The 19,714-nt window shown below is 38.5% G+C and overlaps 1 protein-coding gene across 8 annotated transcripts in view; it reads left to right on the forward strand.

Annotated features, from left to right (window-relative positions):
- The window catches only part of Grm7 (glutamate metabotropic receptor 7), a 797,981-nt gene that overhangs the window by 733,245 nt on the left and 45,022 nt on the right, over positions 1–19,714 (forward strand). For 7 of the 8 annotated variants that reach the window (XR_012436366.1, XR_012436367.1, XM_074044288.1 and 4 more), the window contains 2 exons: positions 12,789–13,035; positions 18,503–18,594. Coding sequence is in view for 6 of the 8 variants with exons in the window: in XM_074044288.1 (XP_073900389.1) it covers positions 12,789–13,035; positions 18,503–18,573 (318 nt within the window). In the remaining 2 variants the exon portion in view is untranslated. The remainder of the gene's footprint in view (positions 1–12,788; positions 13,036–18,502; positions 18,595–19,714) is intronic. The other variant, XM_074044292.1, reaches the window with a different exon arrangement.

The following is a 19,714-nucleotide window of genomic DNA, read 5'->3' on the forward strand; positions in this document are numbered from 1 at the left end:
CTTAGAGAAAGGAAAGCTACAGCTAGAGCAGCTCAGCGGAGCCTGGAAACAGGTAGCTCGCTGCTCAGGTGAAGGCTGGGGCTTTTGTGGACATTTTAACTCTGTGTTTGGGTAAGGGTTAGGGGGGCTCTTTTCATTGACCATGGGTTCACGGGCTCTCTTAGATGGGCTGGTTTGTTTGCCCCTTATTGGTGGTGGAGGGGAGCAATCTTGAGAGCATTTTGCTCATCAGTGCTGTGGCAGATCTAGAGACCCTGCATGTCCTCTTCAAGGTGCAGGAATGCAGGTTTATAACTCCTTCTCAGGATGCAGGAATCACAGTGCTCTCCATGGGAGGATGGGTTACTCACTCACCTGCCTTACGTCTCCAGACTCAACATCACAAATGGTAGCCATTGTTCTCTGTGCTTTAAGGCTATCACCTGGTTAAAAATATTTAAGACTAGGATGAAGGCAGAACAGAGAGAAGAGAACAGACTCCAGAGATAATTTACAAGCAGTATTAGCCAACTGGGTAACAGACTGGACACATCAGATAGAAATCTCAGTTCCTGTGTCCAGCAAGAGATGAATTCAAGCAAGACACACACACACAAAAGTATAAAGATAATAAAGTTTATTAAGAAAGGAATTTCATTTAATAGGATAAGAGTGGGGAGAAATGAGAAAAAGAGAGAAAAACATTTCCTGCCCCCTACATAGGAAACAGGAGTACAGACACAAAATGGTGGCCCCTATCTCTTAGTCTTACACTATTTGAAAAGCTGGGGGGAAAAGATAATGGATCTGGGTGGCTGAGATGGCTGCTAAGACAGGGAGGGGTCATCGAGGCCCACCTAAATCATAGGGACAAAAGGTGTGCTTTAGAATTTCCCTTTGCTAAACAGGACTACTTTCCACCCATCCAAGGAGTCCTGGAGCTTATTAACATCTCAAAGAAAGGCTGATACAGATAGCCCTGGAAGGCAGATAGCTAGTTCTTATAACAACTAGGCTTAAAACCAGCTACTCTGGTTTTTTTTAGGTATTTTTGCTTTCTAGTTTTAATGTCTGAGTCTGACCCCTTTAATATTTATTAAAATTATGTAATTTTCCTGCCTCCTCATCTATCTGTCTGGCCTCAGAACTACAAGTATTAAAGAATAACCCTTAAAAGTTCCAATTCATGTAGCCAGGTAGATGGAGGCAACAGTTCTTGAGAAAAGGAAAATTAAAGGACAGGCCAGTTTTAAAGGGAATCCTCTACTTTTTGCCACAGTTTGAGATGTGAGGTTGATTGTTTCAGCAGCTCTCTGGGGTTGCAGAGGAGGCTGATCCCTCTATTACATGAAGAACTTCAGGCCCTCTTAGGTGTGTGCCTAAACATCTACATAGACATCACCAGGTACACTATGGAGGAAGAGTTCCTGTTTTATTTCTCTTCCTTCCCATAACAAAAAAACTCTGAGTCCATAAACCAAGACTGAATAGACAATTCGCCTTCAGAAGTATTTTTTTTTCTGATTCATTCACCTACTTTTATTAGAATTATATCAATGTTTGAGATGGTTTCAAGAGTCAGATGAAATAATAGATCTTTGCCTAAGATTTTTTTCCATAAGTTACAAGCACTGTACACATAACCCTAGATATTTTTTTTGGACTGTGAAACGACAGCAATTTCCTCAAATTCTTGTTATTTGACCAATTTATGAATCTCCTTGACACTTTCTAAAGAATGTGGGCTTTTTAAATATTTATTGTACATTCCAAAAACTTTAAAAAGGGTCAGAATTGCAAAAACAAAATGCATATAGCGTCTCAGTTAAGTCAAAGTCAATTGCTGTATGTCAATAATAATAAAAAAGCCTTCAGTGCCTGAACTCTTCACTGAGTTGTCATGGCAACCATTCCATTTTTTTTTTTTCATTGCATTGCAAGAAGACAATTAGGTGCTAACCTGGGTGTTAGACCAAGCTGTTTGAAAGAAAGGCTCCCATCCTTCCAAAGGACAGGGTTGATGGATTTTCATTGTTGCCATAGCTCCATAGGAGTCATCATTAATTACCGCACTCCATTTTTAATGAACAAATGAAAGAACAGAAAATGCAGGTGTGGAACCTCCGCCTTCATATACCCAAGACTTCCTTCCATCACACTGTTAATTGAGCTTCTGTTTGCTACCCATAGTAGTAGACACTTGGAATAAAATGTTGAACTATTCAGACAAGCTTCCTTTTAGGGAAATAGATACAAATCTCTCTCTTACACATATACTTAAATGTGAATGATAAGGTTGATTTTACAAACTCAAAACAGGACAGGATCACCTAGCCTTGGCTAGAAAAGTTTTCTTGGCAAATGACACGAGCTTCGGTGGAGATCTGAAGAAAGACGAGAAGAGAAGGTAGATAGACTGGGAGAATATTCCAGGGAAAAGGGAAAGCATAAGGAAAGGCCCTGTGGCAGAAGAGTGCAGCATAGCTGAGATTTGAAGTGGGTCAGTGTAACTGGGATGGGGTGGCAGTCTGGTGAGATGAAAATGAATGAGTGACTTCGAATTTGGCATGGACATGTCAAATGAGTGAGAAGTTTCTCATTCAACAAGTATGCATTAGACTTATTTCCTGTGCCAGACACCATTATGCAAGAAGAATTAATCATGGGCCCTGCCTTTGGTTTGCTCACTTCTACATACTTTCCTCCCTGATGCCCACAAAACATTCTGGTTTTCTCCCTAGTATATATTATGACTTGCCTCCTTGCGTTAAGTACTAAACTCTGGGCTAAGTGATATGCTCCGGGTGGCACAGATAGCAAGTGGTAGAGCTGGCATCCAAACCCATCCATACTGCTCCAGTCATGTGGACTGCTCCTGGCTGCATAGAATGTATTTGCTAGATTATAGTTAGATATTTGTTTAGCTGCTATGAACCGAGCACTCACTGTGTGCAAAGAGCCATGTGTTGAATCAAGACATACAGTTTTGGTCCTTATGAGGCAGTCTAGTGAAGAGACTCTTTTTAATGAAATACTCAATGAGAGAATTATCATAATTGTGCTTAATGAAACAAAGGCAAATAAGACATTCTATAAATTAGTAAAACAAGACAGGCATAGTTTATATTTGAGGGTCAGAAAAGTCTTCCTTAAGGAAGTGATGCTGAAGAAAAGCAGCAGTTTTATGGCCCTCAGCATGGAGTTTTTAAAAGGAGTGAGAACTGGAGAAAGCCCTACTTCTCAGGTCCTATGAGGAGTCTAGGAAAGCTGAGAAGGCCAACTCAGAGGAGGTGACAAAAGGGCCCAACTGCAGGCCCTCAGATGTGAGAGGTTAGGAAATCATACCTTTTAGATTCTTTAATCCAACACCTTAGAGTCAGGGAAATGGACTTTTGGAGGCCAAGATCGCAGCTATGAACCACTTGTTCCTTATTCCTTGACTGGGCTCACTCCCTCTCACTGCACCCTTCTTAGTAGGATGGGTGACATTTCTCTGCCGAGTCTTAGAGCCCTCACTGTTGCATTTAGGTACATGAACTGAGTGACACTTGATCTAGAATTTCCTTGGGAGTCTCATTATAATTATTTGTTTATTTGAGACTTAAATGATTACTATTACTATTACCTCAGTAAGATTTTACAGAATGTGGTCAACTCTAGAATAGGCAACTCAAGGAGGCAGGGCAAGAGCTACTGAAGTCTTTTACCCATCAGCCAGGGACACCACCCAGCTCAGTAACTAATGGGTGCCATGGTTTTCCACACAGTCAGGGCAGAGATCAGGGGATGAACCCCTACCAACAAACATACCAGCACCCTGGAGATAGGAAAAGCTGGGCAGTAAAGATGTATACAGGAAAGGGAGTGAGCAAATGCAAGGTAGAAAGAAGTAGAAAGGCAAAGAGGGTATTATCACAGATCAGTGGGAAAATGGGAGAGTGCATCCAAAAGAAACAGAAGAAAACCAATAAAAGTAATAGCCAGAACAAATAGGAAAGAATAAAGCTGGAATGATTATGATGATCAAAACTGTTGAAGTTCAACAGAAATCCTTTGTCCTTGGCTTTGAGAACCCAGATAAGAACACCCTTTGTTTTAGTAAGAATCTAATATCATCTTCTTGTCAATGACACGCTTGGGTTTAGTTCTGATGAACACTTTACAATTCCAGTTGAAAACACATGGCATATGCATAAGAAATGCTAAGAGCATTTTGTTCTTTAACTCATCATTGGACATCAGTATTTTCATTTGCTTTCTTCTAGTTTTGTTCCTTAGAATTATAATGAGGACTTTAAAAGCTGATTTGCTTTGACAGCTTTCCACTTTAAAATGAAATAGTTCACTCTATCTTTAGAAATTGATTCCTTTAAGCTCAGATTTTTATTTTCTTTTAACCCATTGATTGACTTGCAAAGTAACACAGAACATCACTGTATCTTATCCAAGATATTCCCCAGTAAGGTTCAAGCAAAGATTTTCACCTCTTAAGACCAAATGGGACAAAATCTCCAATAACAGGGCTGTTAGGTTGAATCTGGATGAAGACGGAATCTGGCAGAAATGTGTCTCTCCCGCTTACTGTGGGGAAAATACCTTATCTTTGTGTGTTCAAGGACAACAAGGCAGAGACCTAACAATGTTTGAGCTCACAAACCAGCAGGAGTAGTAAATAACCTTTCAGATAACCCAACAGAGCACACAGTGACAGGACTGGCTTTATAAAAGAATAAAGCTCCCACCTTACCATTGGAAGGGGAACATATTTTGAAATAAAAATGAGGGTCAGAGGGACTGATAAGGAGAGAAATTCTGTGTATGTGTCCGGCAAAGACACATACTTTTCTGGAAGATTTTGGCCATCAAGACTGCCTGCAGGTTGTTAGGCTGGCCCCAGGGAGGGCAACACTGGACTACCACAAAGGACATAGTCAATTGGGATAACAGCGTCTTTCTGGTTTCACTATAGGAAGAGACAACATTGGGTTTCTGGTCAGGAGAGCAAAATTCTGAGATGTAGGTGATTTTGAGCATGAAGAAAATCACTGATCTCATGCTCCAGAAACCAATTTGCATTCATCTGGAGCACTGGCTTTACGTTCATCTAAACAGATAAAGCAATTGTATGTGGACTGAATATCATGTCTGCCTGAAGATATTAAATGAGAAAATCAAAACACGTAAAACTAGGTTTTGCCTAAACATTTATTGCCTCTATTATTTCTAAGTCAATGACCAGATGTCTTATCTACCCCAGACTACTTGAAGTGTGTCCATTTAACTATGTCATTCATCTATCTGTCTGTCTGTCTATTTATCTGGCATATATTTAAAGATAGGAGGTTTAAACAAATTGGCATGGAAATTTGTTTTTCCAAAAAATGAAGATGTCTCTTCTGCTAATAACACTCACATTTCCTGAGCGACCACCACACGACAAGCACTGTTGCAACACCTTTTTCCCTCATGATTTCCCTTACTCTTCAGAGCAGCGAGAAAGGTCTCATGGGACTGGGAGAATGAGATAGATTTTATATGAGAGAGTCTGGCAACCAATGGCTTTACTTTGAATTTTGACACTTGCATTTGCTAGAGCTGAAATAATTTGCCCAGTCACCCACCAGCAGTCTAAGGCCAGGATATGAAATCATTTCAAACAACAAAAGTCATTTTCTTTCCTTTCAACCATCCTATTAGAAGATGCAGGACTGGAGGCATGGCTAGCAAGTTTGAGGTCCTGAGTTCAAATGCCAGCACTGCCAAAAAAAAAAAAAAGATGCAAATCCCAGGTCCCCAGACCCCTACACAAAAACAGTATTTCCCCTTTATATTCTCCTGTCTTATTTCATACCAAAGGAAAAGCTCTCAGGATGTCAACCTTTTGGCTTAAGGAATCCTAACTGCAAACTTTCTGACCCCTTTCAGGCCATGTGGTATATTTTGTTTCTCAAAAAACATGGTCACTTTAATTAGGCAGCCAGGGACACAGGTGGATAAAAATAGAACACTGGTCTTTACTCCCAGTAACTTTTAGTTCACCTTAGTCACATGAATATTTCAAACATCTGTTAGATAGTAACATACCCTTCCTGTTTACTGTGAAAGCATCAGTATACATTTGTTGTTTTTATTACATAGATGCTGAGATGTTATGCGCTGTAGCCCACCTAAAGACTCTGTTAAAGCATCTTTGTCCCAATTCTCAACTGTCACCTAGGAACCTACCAAATTGGTTATTTCTCATGAAATAGTCAGTAATATAGGGTTTGAGCATACTTTCAAACAAAATAGAAGCAAGTTAATGAGATTTTTTTCCCCCTAAAACAGACTGGTATTCTGTGGATTCTATCAGGAAAACAATCATTTCAAGATGTGTTAAAAGTTTATGAAAAAGAACAGTGTAGAAAACAAGTTATTTTTATGCCATACCCAATAAGGAAATCAATGATACTAACATCCTTTACTGAGTGGTTGCTGCATGCTGACCACAGTTGTTTATGTTCTGCATTGGCCATCTCACTTGATCCCCCAAACAGTGTTATGGCATACATATTATCTCTAGTAATGAGGATATCAGATACGCACCAGTACTAGTAATGAGGACATCAGATACACACCAGTACTAGCACTAACAGCCTGGACAACAGTTTATCTTGAAACCGGCTGAGTGTCAACGTTTATCATACCTAATACTTACTTCAAGTGTGAAACTTTTCCATTAACCAGGGTTTAATAAACGTGTACTTGGTGGTAGATAGAATGTTTATTACCTAGTCAGTTCTGCTATAACGTGATGTACAGATTACGAAAGAATCACCATACTGTACAAGAGTGTGCCTTAGAAGCCACGATTTATGGGAAAGATTATAAATACCCAAAAATGTTCTCGGTGACATGCACACAAAAACTAGTAAAAAGAGTGGTATGGTCTTATCAATGCGTAAATACTAAATTTAGTTTAGCAACAAATGCATAAATGATAAACAGATTTAGTCAAATGCATAAATGAATAAGAAGTATATCAATACTACAAGAATATGGCATTTTACCTTATAAAAATGACTTAATGAAAGTTACTGCCAAGAAGATTGCTACTGGTAACTGATTGGGAAGCCATGGAAGTGAGGAGGTGGCAGGGGTCAGATGTATGGCTCTGTGAGTATCTATTGCTTGTGGGTTCCCACACAGCTTGTTTCAGCTGGGTGAAGCTTACTGTGTTTGCCTAGTGCAAACATGAACTTTTTGTGACATTCAAATTGGTTTCTAATGTATCAATCTTGTTGGAATGAATTTGCATTTTCAAAGCAAGCCTTGTGACACCACTGACTCTGAGCAGACTGAGAGAAGTGGTAGTTGGGAATGGGAGCTGTTCTGACCAGGAAGATTTCTGTTTCTGACCAGGAAGACCAGGCAAAGCTTTCCTTAAAAGGTTCCAATGCCCTATGCGCCAAATACACGTAAAGTGGCAAAGGCAGAGCCAGTAAGCAAAGAGCATTCCAAGAGGAAAGGTTAGTAGGGACCAATATATGTGACAAAAAGAAAGATGTAACAAGCAATTCATGCATTGTGCATTATGTAGTAATTACATATGTTACTTAAATGGGACTGGGGTTTGAACTCAAGGCTTTACACTTGAAAAAGCAGGCACCCTATCACTTGAGCCACACCTCTGGTCCATTTTGCTCTGGTTATTTTGGTGATGGGGTCTTGTGACCTATTTTCCCCAGCTGGCCTCAAACCTCGATCCTCTTGACTTCAGCCTCCCAAATAGCTAGGATAACAGGCCACTGGCTCCCAGCAAGCATTTTAATTTTAATTGACAAATAAAAGTGACATGTATTTGTTGTGTTCAAAATGTTTTGAGATATATCTACATTATGGAATGGCTAAATCAAGCTGATGAACTTATCATTACCTCACATACTTATTTTTCTGGTGTGATAAGGAAATAAAATCCGCTCTTACCAATTTTCAAATACAGAATACATTGTTATTAACTATAGTCATCACATTTTACAACAGATCTTTCATGGCTTTCCTCCTGTCACTAGATGTAGCTCCCTGATGGCAGAGAAGATGCCTGTCATGCCCAGCATCCTATGCCTGGGCCCTTAGCCAGTGCAGGCAGTTGGTGGTATCTAAGTAAAGTGATGACCTTGAGGTAATAGTGGAAAGGTATCTTGCATACAATGTATCTGGAAAATACAAAGACCAATGAGCTTCCAGTATGTGGTCATGAGTTAATTGTCTCCATTATCAAAGGTTTGATACCACTAAATAACCTAGATCTCTTTTTCTAATTGAATTAATTGCATTTTATATAGAATATGGTAGCAATTCATTAGTATAAATATTTTGTAGCTCATTTTTGCAATATATGCTTGTTATTAAAGGTATTAGTAGTAATAGTAAAGCTAGTTTGATGAACCCAAATCTGACTTTGGTACTCCCAGTAGTTCTAGTCTTAGGTGTATCTTTGTGTCCTATGAATTTTTCATCTTTTTCAATACTAGTGAGAATACACTCATTTCCAAAGTTTAAAACCTGTCAATTATTGCAATTATTCACAGCTTTCCTTGAAACCATTCAATAGGGTCTTCCATTAAACTTATTTTGAAACTTTTACCAAGAATTGGAAACTTTCAGAACAGCTCTGAGCACAGGAAATACTGTGTATGTAAAAAATAGTGTACCAACTAAATGACAATTCCTTCCATTCCTGAAAAGGCAAATGCTCTGTCTTAAAAGGACAGTTCACTGTGACTAGTTAAGATGGAGCTGTAGTTAAAGACAGATTGAACAAGAGTTCCAATTCATTAGTAACAAAAAGACAAGAAGTTAACTAACAGTGAATGCTGTACCAACTTAAAAAGCAACAAAGGCATTTGATGACATGCGTGCTCATTTTACCCAGCAATGAGCTGTTAGGCCAAAATAAAAAATGTATAGAGGAAACTCAGCTAAGATTTACCTGGGATTGGGCAGTTCTCATATTTGTATACTATAATCGTATACTTGGTGGTACATTTCTATCTGTCTAAATAGGAATAGGGGTGGATTTTGTAGCCACCATGATCCAGTTAAACACACATGTAAAAAGCTTCAAATATATGAAAGTGTTTACAGGAAGCCTTATTCTGAGGTCCATACCCTAACAACCTAAGTCAGAATATAAATCAACATTTCATGGCTACTTATTTCCTAGCCTCTCTGCTAAGAACATTTTCATATTAATTTTATTTTCACCATATGAGGTAGGATCTATTGGGTTTTTTGGTTTTACAGATGAGGATATGTAAGGACAGACATTTTGTTCATGAGACTTTAAGGATATTGTTGTAGACTATCTGCCCAAGTCTTTGCTTACTTAGCTCTGAACTTGATACCTAGGTACGAATGTGAGAAGAGCCTCAATTAACTCAGGAGTAGTAACTAGAAATTCATCTGGGCTGACATCAAAATTAAGGTTTACTTATCAAAACATGTGGAAATTCCAAGGCAATCTGTACTCTTCTCACAGGCTTGAGCCCCACCCTTGGCTAGGGTAGAGGAAGTTCTTTTCTCCATTGGGGAAGAACCTCAGACAACCAGAATGGGATTGGGCTAAGAGGAAGGCCAGCCCTGGGGAAGAGGCTTGATCACAGTAGACTGTGTTTCTGTATTCCTATACTTTGATGAAAGAGTCCAATGATGAACACCAACTCCTTTACATTTCTCAACAAATTACAAGAAAGACAAAGAAAAATGATGTGAAATACACAGGATTAAACAGGGTGGCACCATATCCAATGAGCATCAGGTAAAGTAAGAACCACGATGACACTAAATCTAAATATGTTTGAATTTGCTAAAAAAAAAAGAAAAATGTAGTATAGAAAATCATGGGATGAAAACTCAGAACCTAAAGGTGAACATCCCAGTGAAGACTAGGGAGTCACAACTTAGTCTCCTCCTGGGATTTACTGGAGTTGGGCCTCTGTAGACCATGTCTGCAGAATCTCTGAGATTCTGAGCCTTCTTACCTTTGTAACCATGTACTTTCTGTATGCATATACTTTTTTGTGTGTGTGGTGTAGGGTTGGAACCCAGGGCCTTGAGCATTCTAGACAAGCACTGTACCTCTAACCTACATCCCCAGCCCTCCCCTATATTAATTAAGAAATGCTTACACAGTAGTAACTAAATGTCAGAGCAAATCAAAAGCACTTTACAAATACTGACTTACTCAGTCATCAAGGCATCAGTATGGAGGAGGCACTCCTATAATTCCCATTCGACAGATGTCGAAGCTGGGGAGAAGGGATTTGTCCCTGTGTCACAAAACCAGTAAATGGTCATGGAACTCAGAAAGAGTAGCTCAAGGCTCTACATTCTTGGTCACCATGCTATATAAAGAAGAGTGAGGATGGGGATAGGGGTGGGAATTTGGTCATTGACGTTGATCTTGCTTTTCATCTACTTCTGAGTTGTTACTGGAGACTACACAACTTTAAAAACAATACCAGTCTTGATTGATGGTCTTTTTTGGAAAATAATTATGAAACACTACATAAAGTAAACATAACAGTCTTAGAGTTTAAATTACTAAGTAGTCTTCGATAAGAAAAAGTATGTGTGCTTATACACAATACAAATGTACATAAGCCTGTATATTCATCTAACTATCAATAATCAAGGCAAATACAAATTCTACAAATGATTTCTTCAACTGCAAAATTGCTTATGAGCAAATAAATGGAAACAAAACCAACATTCCTGTGCATTAGTTTATTTCCCTTACTTTCTTGAATTGGTTAAACCTTGGCTTGCAAAGCCCTCATGAGTTAGATGACAATGTGACCATGATGAAGGGAAGTGACACTGTGTGTGTCTGTACAGCCCCTTGACCATGGTCATCCTTCCTAAAATGGTATAGGCTAGCAAGAAGGAATGACATTGGAATCTAAAGGTATTCTGCTAGCAAAAAATGAGCTTCAAAATATGGCCTAATTAAAAGCCAAAAGGATCATTAATTCAATATTGTTTTGTCTTTGTAGTTTACATTCATTATGTATTATAGAGTCAGAAGCTGGCAGCTCCTTTTAACCATTCTGAGACACACAAATTCAAATTAGTGTTTGCTAGAAAATTGTATTCCTTTCTGATGAAATGGCAAAGTCTCTTGATTTTGCAAGGACCTCAATTTGAAAAATTCAGATCACCAAGTTCAAGGTAGTGAATAAATCTGATGGAAATTCTTGTACATTTAAAGAAGGCTGTTTGACATCTGAAACATAGGTTGGAAACAGGTGTCAAGCAGTTGAACCCATCCATCATATATTTACCAAGTATCAGTCATTTACCTGCTATTAAGATGCAATAATGCCTCCAGAGACAGGATTGCCTTTGGAAAACCTAAGGCCTAAGTGCAGAAATGGACAGTCAAATAATCAGGCAGTGAGAGTGTAATTACTGACTCCAATGACATGGACTGTATATGTAAAGAGGGGGGGCCTAGATTTAAGGGTGTGGCTGAGGGTAACTTCAGAACAATGTTCTAAGAAGCAGAGGATAACAAGAATTTTTTTTTAATAACAAGTACAAAGGTTTCATGGTTTAATGAGTACAGTCTATTCAAGAAGTGAAAGTTAGTCTGCAAGGATGGAGCCCTGGGAAGGAGGGGATGTAGGGGTGAGAGAAATAGTAGAAAATTTATCTGAAGAAGCAGTCAAGCACAGACCATGTGGGACCTCATGGATTCCAATAAGGAGGAGGATTTTATCCTCAATTCAGTATGAAGGCATACTCGTGGAACACCACAGTTAAATCCACTGTCAAGGAACTGTGGTTTCCACTGATATAAAAGGCAGTGGTAGCCCATTTCTCAATTTAATCTAGTCTTTAGAAGTCATGTGTAACACAAATACACCCAATCACCTGAGGGTTCTGCATCATGTAATACATATTATAAGCAGAACTGGACAATGGCAAGTTGTCTGTGACTTTCTGTTTGCTGAATGTACAATTTCCCACACCCTTCAGCCATCACCTTTTCAAATTTACAACAAAGACAATGATATAACACACTGGACAGCAAATGAGTAATTAATCTATTGATTCTTTGAGAAAGTGAAAGGAGACAAGGACACCCAAGCTACAAGTATCAGGGTATCAGAATGAGGTTTTGTTATCTCATTAGCAACTTACAATCATAAAATAGTGGAAAAGCCAGTAAAACCAGATGGCAGTCCCTTGCCTTTGGTGTTTTGTAGAACAGACTTAAGCAACAGGGTCTTACTTTGCAGGGAATATGAGTTTATTCCTTTGAAGTATGGTGAAGATGAACTCTTTCCTAAATGATACAGGAAAGACATTTATGAACATAAATCTTTTTTTAAATAAGGTCCCAGAATCTCTGCATAGTGATTTGTGTAGTGTTAATCTTTCGTATGTATGTGAGATTAAAAAAAAAAAAACACATCTTACTCAGGATTACATACTCCTATGATCTCCATGTCTTCCTACTCAGCTGTCACACTCATTAAAAGTACTTTATAAATCTGATAGAAGTCTACCCTGAACTTCCATGTGGGAGACTTCTCCAAGTAAGCACATTCATGGATTGATTTGCCCAATGGCCTTCAATCAGTTAATATATGCATAAACTTTCAAATAAAATTGCATCCATTTGTCTTCCTTTTTATCAGAAGGGTCTTGAGATTGCTTTTTTTCTCTCCTAACCGTAGTCCTTCTTGACATGGCTTTAAGTGTTTGGGCTTCCTCTGCGGTCATTTTATTTGTAATAGTGCCTTGTGTGTTGTGTCTCCTAGCTCTACATTCAAACTACCACGCTTACAATCTCCATGAACCTAAGTGCATCAGTGGCGCTGGGAATGCTTTACATGCCGAAGGTGTATATCATCATTTTCCACCCTGAACTCAATGTCCAGAAACGGAAGCGAAGCTTCAAGGCGGTAGTCACAGCAGCCACCATGTCATCACGGCTGTCACACAAACCCAGTGACAGACCCAACGGTGAGGCAAAGACAGAACTCTGTGAAAACGTAGACCCAAACAGTAAGTAACAATCCTTTTCTTTCTGCTTCCCATCCTGCATCAGAAAGCTCTAGAAAAAGTGTGTGTCACCTCTCCCTAGAGAAATACTGTGACCATTTTTGTCTTATGGACTGGGTTGCCCCATTGAATGCTAACTTTTGTTCTTCTGAGTTTGATTTATTCCTGCTACCATTTTCTTTTTGCTCCCTGATGGTAAAAAGGTTTTAGAAGTTCTGCTTCAGAAGTGTGAAGCCTCCCATCCCCTTGCATTTTGTTGTTGTCTGTGGAGCCCTTCAAGAGACACAAACATGCCTCTCACCTGCTCCTTTCTGGCACCCTTCCTGCTGCGGTGACAATTCTTGTTAGGGCATCATCCATACCTCATGTGCTGTAGCATAGACATGAAACTAGAATATTTAAGAGCTTTGGAAATATTGATGTCTTTCCACTCATACATGGATGTAGACAAAGTTATTTTTTTTTAGTAAGCAAGTCTTTCAGACACAAAAGCACATAAAATATTGGATAAAGATGTTAAACTTTCATCCAAGTATATAAGCCCAGAAACTACCATGTGGAGAAAATATCTCCCATATCACTGAAGAAGAGATTTATTCTGTGAAAGATAAAAAATATTTCTTCTTCAGGAAAAAATGTTAGATTTGAGGTGCTAGATACTATATCTAGAGCACCCCAGTAGCCTAAATCCGTGCTTCCAGTGGCCCTAAAGTGAAATGGGCCTAGAGACATTTTCTGTAAACACTAAAATACCAGCTCAGAGGTTAGATGCATAGAATTCTTAATAGCTAATTTTACTAACAGTACAGTGGGAAGAGTGATTTTCAGATTAAAAATACTGGTTCCAAGATTTGCTTTCCAGGAATATTTTGGCCAATTCCACACAGAATGAGAAATTCCGGTGTTCATACTTCCTATTTGTAAGATAGAAAGGTTTCTGGTTTTCCATTAATTCCTTCACAATACACAATTTTTTCAATTATGGACATATGTTATAGCCAAAGACTTACTGCCAAGCAGAAAGGAGCTCAAGAAGCCGATGGGGTTAGCAAAATACTGATCAAAGACCCATGAAGGTGACCCATCTCCATTTATAAACTATGGAACAAATATCACAAAACACTTTCAAAATAAGCAAAGTAGCAAGGTTAATTAGCAACCTAATGGCCTTCATTTTAATGTCCTACCAGAAGGGACAAAGCAGAAAGAAGGAAAAGGACCTTCAGAAAGAAGGGAGAAATGGAATGGATGGGTGGGCTCTGTTGTTCTCCAGCACAGCAGATCAATGGAGAGGAGAAGTGGATATGCAGAGCTGTGGCCTTCAATGTGCTTGCTGTAGGAGACATACCTGTAGAGACATACCTGGTTTCAAATCCAATCAACTCCACTTATCAGTGGCTTTCAGAGTCACTGGCTTTTCTAAAACTCAACATCATTATGTATACAACAGAAGTAATACTATGTCATAAGTGGGTTATAAAATGTTATTTTGTCTTGCAAATAGTATACTAAGTGCCAGTTGTTTCCATTCTTGAAGAAGCAAGACATTTTGCTTAAAAGTACATTTCCATCTGATTAAGTTGATGTGCTAATGGAGTTAAAAGCAGACTAAACACCATGAGGTAGCTAAAACTGAATCCCCAAAAGAAGTCTTCCCATGATCCTATGTATGCAAATATTTATATCTATACTTGTACTGATACATAAAATTCCTGTTTATATATACTTATGTAGCTCATGATTATAAGATCTTTTGTCAATTTGTAATTTATGTAAGTTTTATCTGGCAACTATTCCGATACCCGATTTTTATTTAAGTCTGTAAACACACACACACTGACACACACACACACACACACACACACACACACAAATTTAACAAGATTTGCTCCAAATCAATAAGTACAAAAAGTAGGATGTCTACATGCATGTATTAAAAAATTATCAAGTGAGAAATTTGGCATTTGGACAATTAATTCAATGTTCTACTACTTAAGAATTCCTAACTTACAAACAGTATTTCTACTGTTGCTAACTTCTAGTGATTAGATCAAATCCTTGGTTAGGCTTTTTGGGGTGTGAAACTAGTTTCTGAAATCCTGATATTGGTACTATGTTAATCAGTACCCATTAAACTAGGTATTATGCAGAAAACTTTGTGTGGAAGGTCTTGCCTCCTCCTTACAGTAAGTCTATAGAATGGGTATTATTATCCTCATTTTACTGAAGAGTCCTGGGCTTAGTGAGCTTCTGTGACATGGCCAAAGTCACACATCTACTTAGCAGTAGAGGTTGGATTAACCCAGATCTGACTCCTAACCCCGTGCTTGTTCCTCTTTGCTCCTCTGTTTCTTCGAACAAGAGTGGCATGTCAAAATCCCAATGCAGAAATTACCCTTGGGTGCCCTCACTTGGTGATACAGTTGTATAGATAAATGTAATGCTGCTGATGTTTGTGGGAAAAAATTCTTTGGTTAAACATGCTTGAAATGTATTATTGCTTGTGTTGTCTACAGACAGCAGTAACCTGAACTCAAAGAAGGCTGCCCAGGTAGAGGCCTTATCTTACTAACTCAAAAATCCAAATATTATAGTATTTGAATATTGGTTACAATCACAACGATGATTCCATTGGGAATTCATTGGGTGCTTTTTCTTGAAAAGTTTTGTTGGGTGTCTACATAGAGCCCAGATGAACATTCCAGAAAAAAAAGAAAGAAAGAAATCAAATAGAGCCTTTGCCTCACAAGCAGTCTAAATGATGCTTTAAAATTCTTTCAGTTCTTCTGGTGTTGTGTAGACACTTCCCTAAAACACCATAAAGACTAACTAGATATTGACTGGGCCATGGGAGGAGATTCACGTACCTCCAAACATTGGGGTTTCTGATGACCTGGCTCTTGAAGGTCCCAAAGATGGCCGGTAAAGGACCTCATCATCCCCACAGTCCACCAGCACTTTCTGGAGTGATGGAATGTTCTGGATCTGTGCTGTCTAATGCCATCAGAAAAGCTCAGGTCACTCTCAACCACTTGCAACCCAGTGTTTTTTTTACTTTGTTTTAACTAATTTAAACAGCCACCTGTGGCTGTGGCTACTATATTGGACAGCACAACTCTAGAAATTCATCTATCTTAAAAGGCAAGACTTCATTCTAGCAGACTGATACAGAAAATGTGGTGTCATAGATAACAATTGCATTTGGAAATTCAGTCCCCAGTATTGCAGAAATGGGTTTATATAGGGGAAGAGTAGTAGTGAAAATTTCAATTAATGAAAGTAGAATGTTCTCGTGCTAGGAAATATTATCATATTCTACTGAATACCAAATATGGCTCAAATCACCTCTAGCATCTGAGCTTTGGTAATGGAGAAAAAGGAACTATTTGCTGAATTTAAGCTATCTGGTTAAAAACAACCAGAAACAGACCATGCACTTGAAAAAACAATGCATCTCTTCAATGGGGAAATTCTGTATCCTATTTTCTGAGGGAGGAGATCTAAGAAGAAAGTCAAGTTTATAGTATGAGCTATGAAGTAAATAGTGGGAAAAAAAGTGTCCCCTTATTCATTGTTGCTCTAAACACTTAGTCTGAATGTATTTCAGTCTTCAGTGTTTTCATTTTTAACAGCTCTGCTCCATCCTTGCAGCTTGCCATCTGGTGCATGCATGCTTCTACTCATCCAACTCCACACTCCAGCTACCTGTCTACATGGAAATGAGCTTGCTTGTTGGCTTAACATGGACAGACATTAAAACTGCCCATCACTGACTTATGGATGGGAGTTAACTTTTCCTCTTAGGTCACTAACATTCTGTTGTTTGAAAGGAGAACATTTTTCTGTATAGAACAAAGAAAAAGTAAACCTTGCCAAAAATTGAATGTTATCTATACAATACTGATATATTATATATTCAAACTTGAACCGATGTTCACTGTTCTCTATATTCAGATTGAAAAATAGTAAGCTCAGAAGGTGTATACAGTTCAGGTACTTACTGGATTTTTATTTATAAATAGAAGATATCTATCACTAGGGATTTAGAAGGGACTGATCTCATTTGAATATCTTTAGATCTAGCCAAGTTACTCTCTCCTCTGAATTCCTTTCTATGAAGAAGGGCACTTCAAACACTGGTGTTCTCACCTGCCTCCTGAATTTGGCATCTTTCCTTGCACTTTCTGCTGTTGATTTGGTAGATGTATGTTCATGGTAAATTTGAAGATGCCAGATAAGTAGGAGGATTTGGTTGTGCTTGGGCCATGGCTTGTTGATGGCTAATCTCAGCCTTTTTAATGTGGATGGATGATATTACCTAGGAGGCAGATTGGTTTTCCTGGGATGGATGGATAAAACCTGCTCCCCTCCTCACCTGTACTGCTCACAACCAGATGAAGCTGTGTGAATTACCCTCTTGTCTCATGCTTTCCTTGGTACAGGGTTGCAGTGCAGAATGATGAGAGCTACCAACCATTTTCTAAACCAGATAAAACAGCTGTGTTAGATACAGCATTTCTCTCGGAAGGTCAGTACCAGCTAGAGATGGCAGGCAGGTGGACTGCTAGGGACACATCTCTTGGATATGGAGTCTTTATGACTGATAAATGAGCCTGCGATAGAGGCTGGGCAGAGGCTCAAGTGGTAGAGCACCTGCCTAGCAAGGTCAAGACCCTAAGCTCAAACACCAGCACCGCCAAATGTATTAAAAAAATAAAGAAGAATTTGTACTTCAGATATAAAACATTGTAAATATAAATTTGTATTCTAATGTTGATTTTCTTTTACTACCACTTTGGCATTTACTGTAGGGAAAATATATAAATAAAAACTTGAGCTGTTCTCAAAGAAAGCAATTATATAAAAGAGTACAGCTGTCAATCTAAGGAGCTATTTGATTGAACAAACAAACAAAAGAAACCTCAGACTGCAGGAAAATGGATGTGGGTACTAAATTGTACACCAGAAATGATACCTAGAATATTCTGGAACATACTCCTATGCTGTGTTAATTTGTTACAGTTCCTTGTTTTGTTTGTTTTGCTTCCTCATTTGTTTGGATCCCTAACATTCTCAACATTATGCTACTTGTTTCATCTTTCTGAACAAACCAGGCAAGTTGGTCAGTATGACTGGACTAGGCTGATTCAGAAGGGTTGGCAACAGGAAAGAAATAATGCCCTGACCAGGTAGATCAATTATTTGGGGGCTGCTTCCATCACCTGCTCCAAGTCAAGCAAATAAAACCCACCTGCCTTAACTCAAGAAGCACCCACACTCCCATGTTCAGAGGTACCTGAATTGTGGTAATCTGGTCTACTGCAGCTTGAGCCCCCCAAAAGAGTGGGCGTAATGGCTCTGGTCTCTATCGCAGCCTCTTCTCCAAAAAGCAAACTAATAATAATTATAATAAAAAAGAACTGTCTGCACCTTTATTTTATACATACCTATATATTTACTTTTCCTATAGACTGTATACCACCAGTAAGAAAGAGTGTACAAAAGTCTGTTACTTGGTACACTATCCCACCAACAGTATAGCTTTTGACTGCTTTCCAAAAGGTAAGAAAACAATCTTGTTTTTATTTATCTATGTGTTCTTGTCTACACTGACAGTTAGAAATGTTTCCATGAATACTGTGCATGATTACCTGAAAGTCTATCTGTATGAAGAAATACATTTTGCAAGATGATCTGTCTGACCAGCTCAGTGATATCAGCTGAGGTTGGTCACATATCGGTTTGATCTTCTGGAGAACACATTTATGGGTGTGAGCACATTTGTCTTTTCTGAATAATGAATCAGTAATTGCAGAAAATGGGCACTGGTCACTCTGATACATGTACTAGTTTAAAACTACCAACAGTGAGAAACTATTTTTAAATGTATAGTCAATGTGGAATGCTTACAGGAAAAGAGGTGGGAATGTCTTACAAGTCTAGTAAAAATGTGAATAGTGGTTTATTTTTATTAAATACATTCAAAGAAATATACACATTCCTAGAAATGTATCATTCAAAAAAACAAAAATGGCCAGCCCTACCATTTTACCTCTAAGATTGTCTTGGCTCCTTTATTACTGCCAAAAAGAGGGAAAAAAATCTGAAAAGGTTTTCTGGCTGGGCTTGATAATGTGTTGAAAATCATTTGTTGCTCATAGTTCTGCCTTTGAGAAATTGAAACAGCTTCAGCCATCTCTCAGGAACAGGGAAGGAAGAGATCAAACAAAAACTCCCAAGATCTAAAGATGAGTTTCAACATTAGTCAGACTCATAAATTACCAATAAATACCAAGGGTATTCAAACTGATAGGTTAGAAAAAATAATGAGCTGTGTGATAGGTGAACTGGCCACATGAATGAACTGGCCTGAGAATATTAACCAATTTGCCATTTATGCTTGCATATTACTTTGGAATGTCATTAGCAAATATAGTCTCTGAAAGAATATTGTTAGTAATTTTATCATTCTTATCCTCTCCTCATTTCAGCCTAAGGAACACTGTAATAAAGTGGAAAACAAGTCTTGCTTTGGCAGCCATACTTGTCCAGCTGGAGTCAAGACGTGGGAAAATAAACAGGAGAAGACAGGAGTGAGGTTATTAAAATTGGGTGGTGGCTTTGAATAAAAGATTCCATTTTGATTTCCTCTAAAACTCCTTTTGTGTTTATAAAATAGACC

Source organism: Castor canadensis, chromosome 10 (assembly GCF_047511655.1).
Source record: "Castor canadensis chromosome 10, mCasCan1.hap1v2, whole genome shotgun sequence".
In the NCBI taxonomy this organism is placed as follows: domain Eukaryota; kingdom Metazoa; phylum Chordata; class Mammalia; order Rodentia; family Castoridae; genus Castor; species Castor canadensis.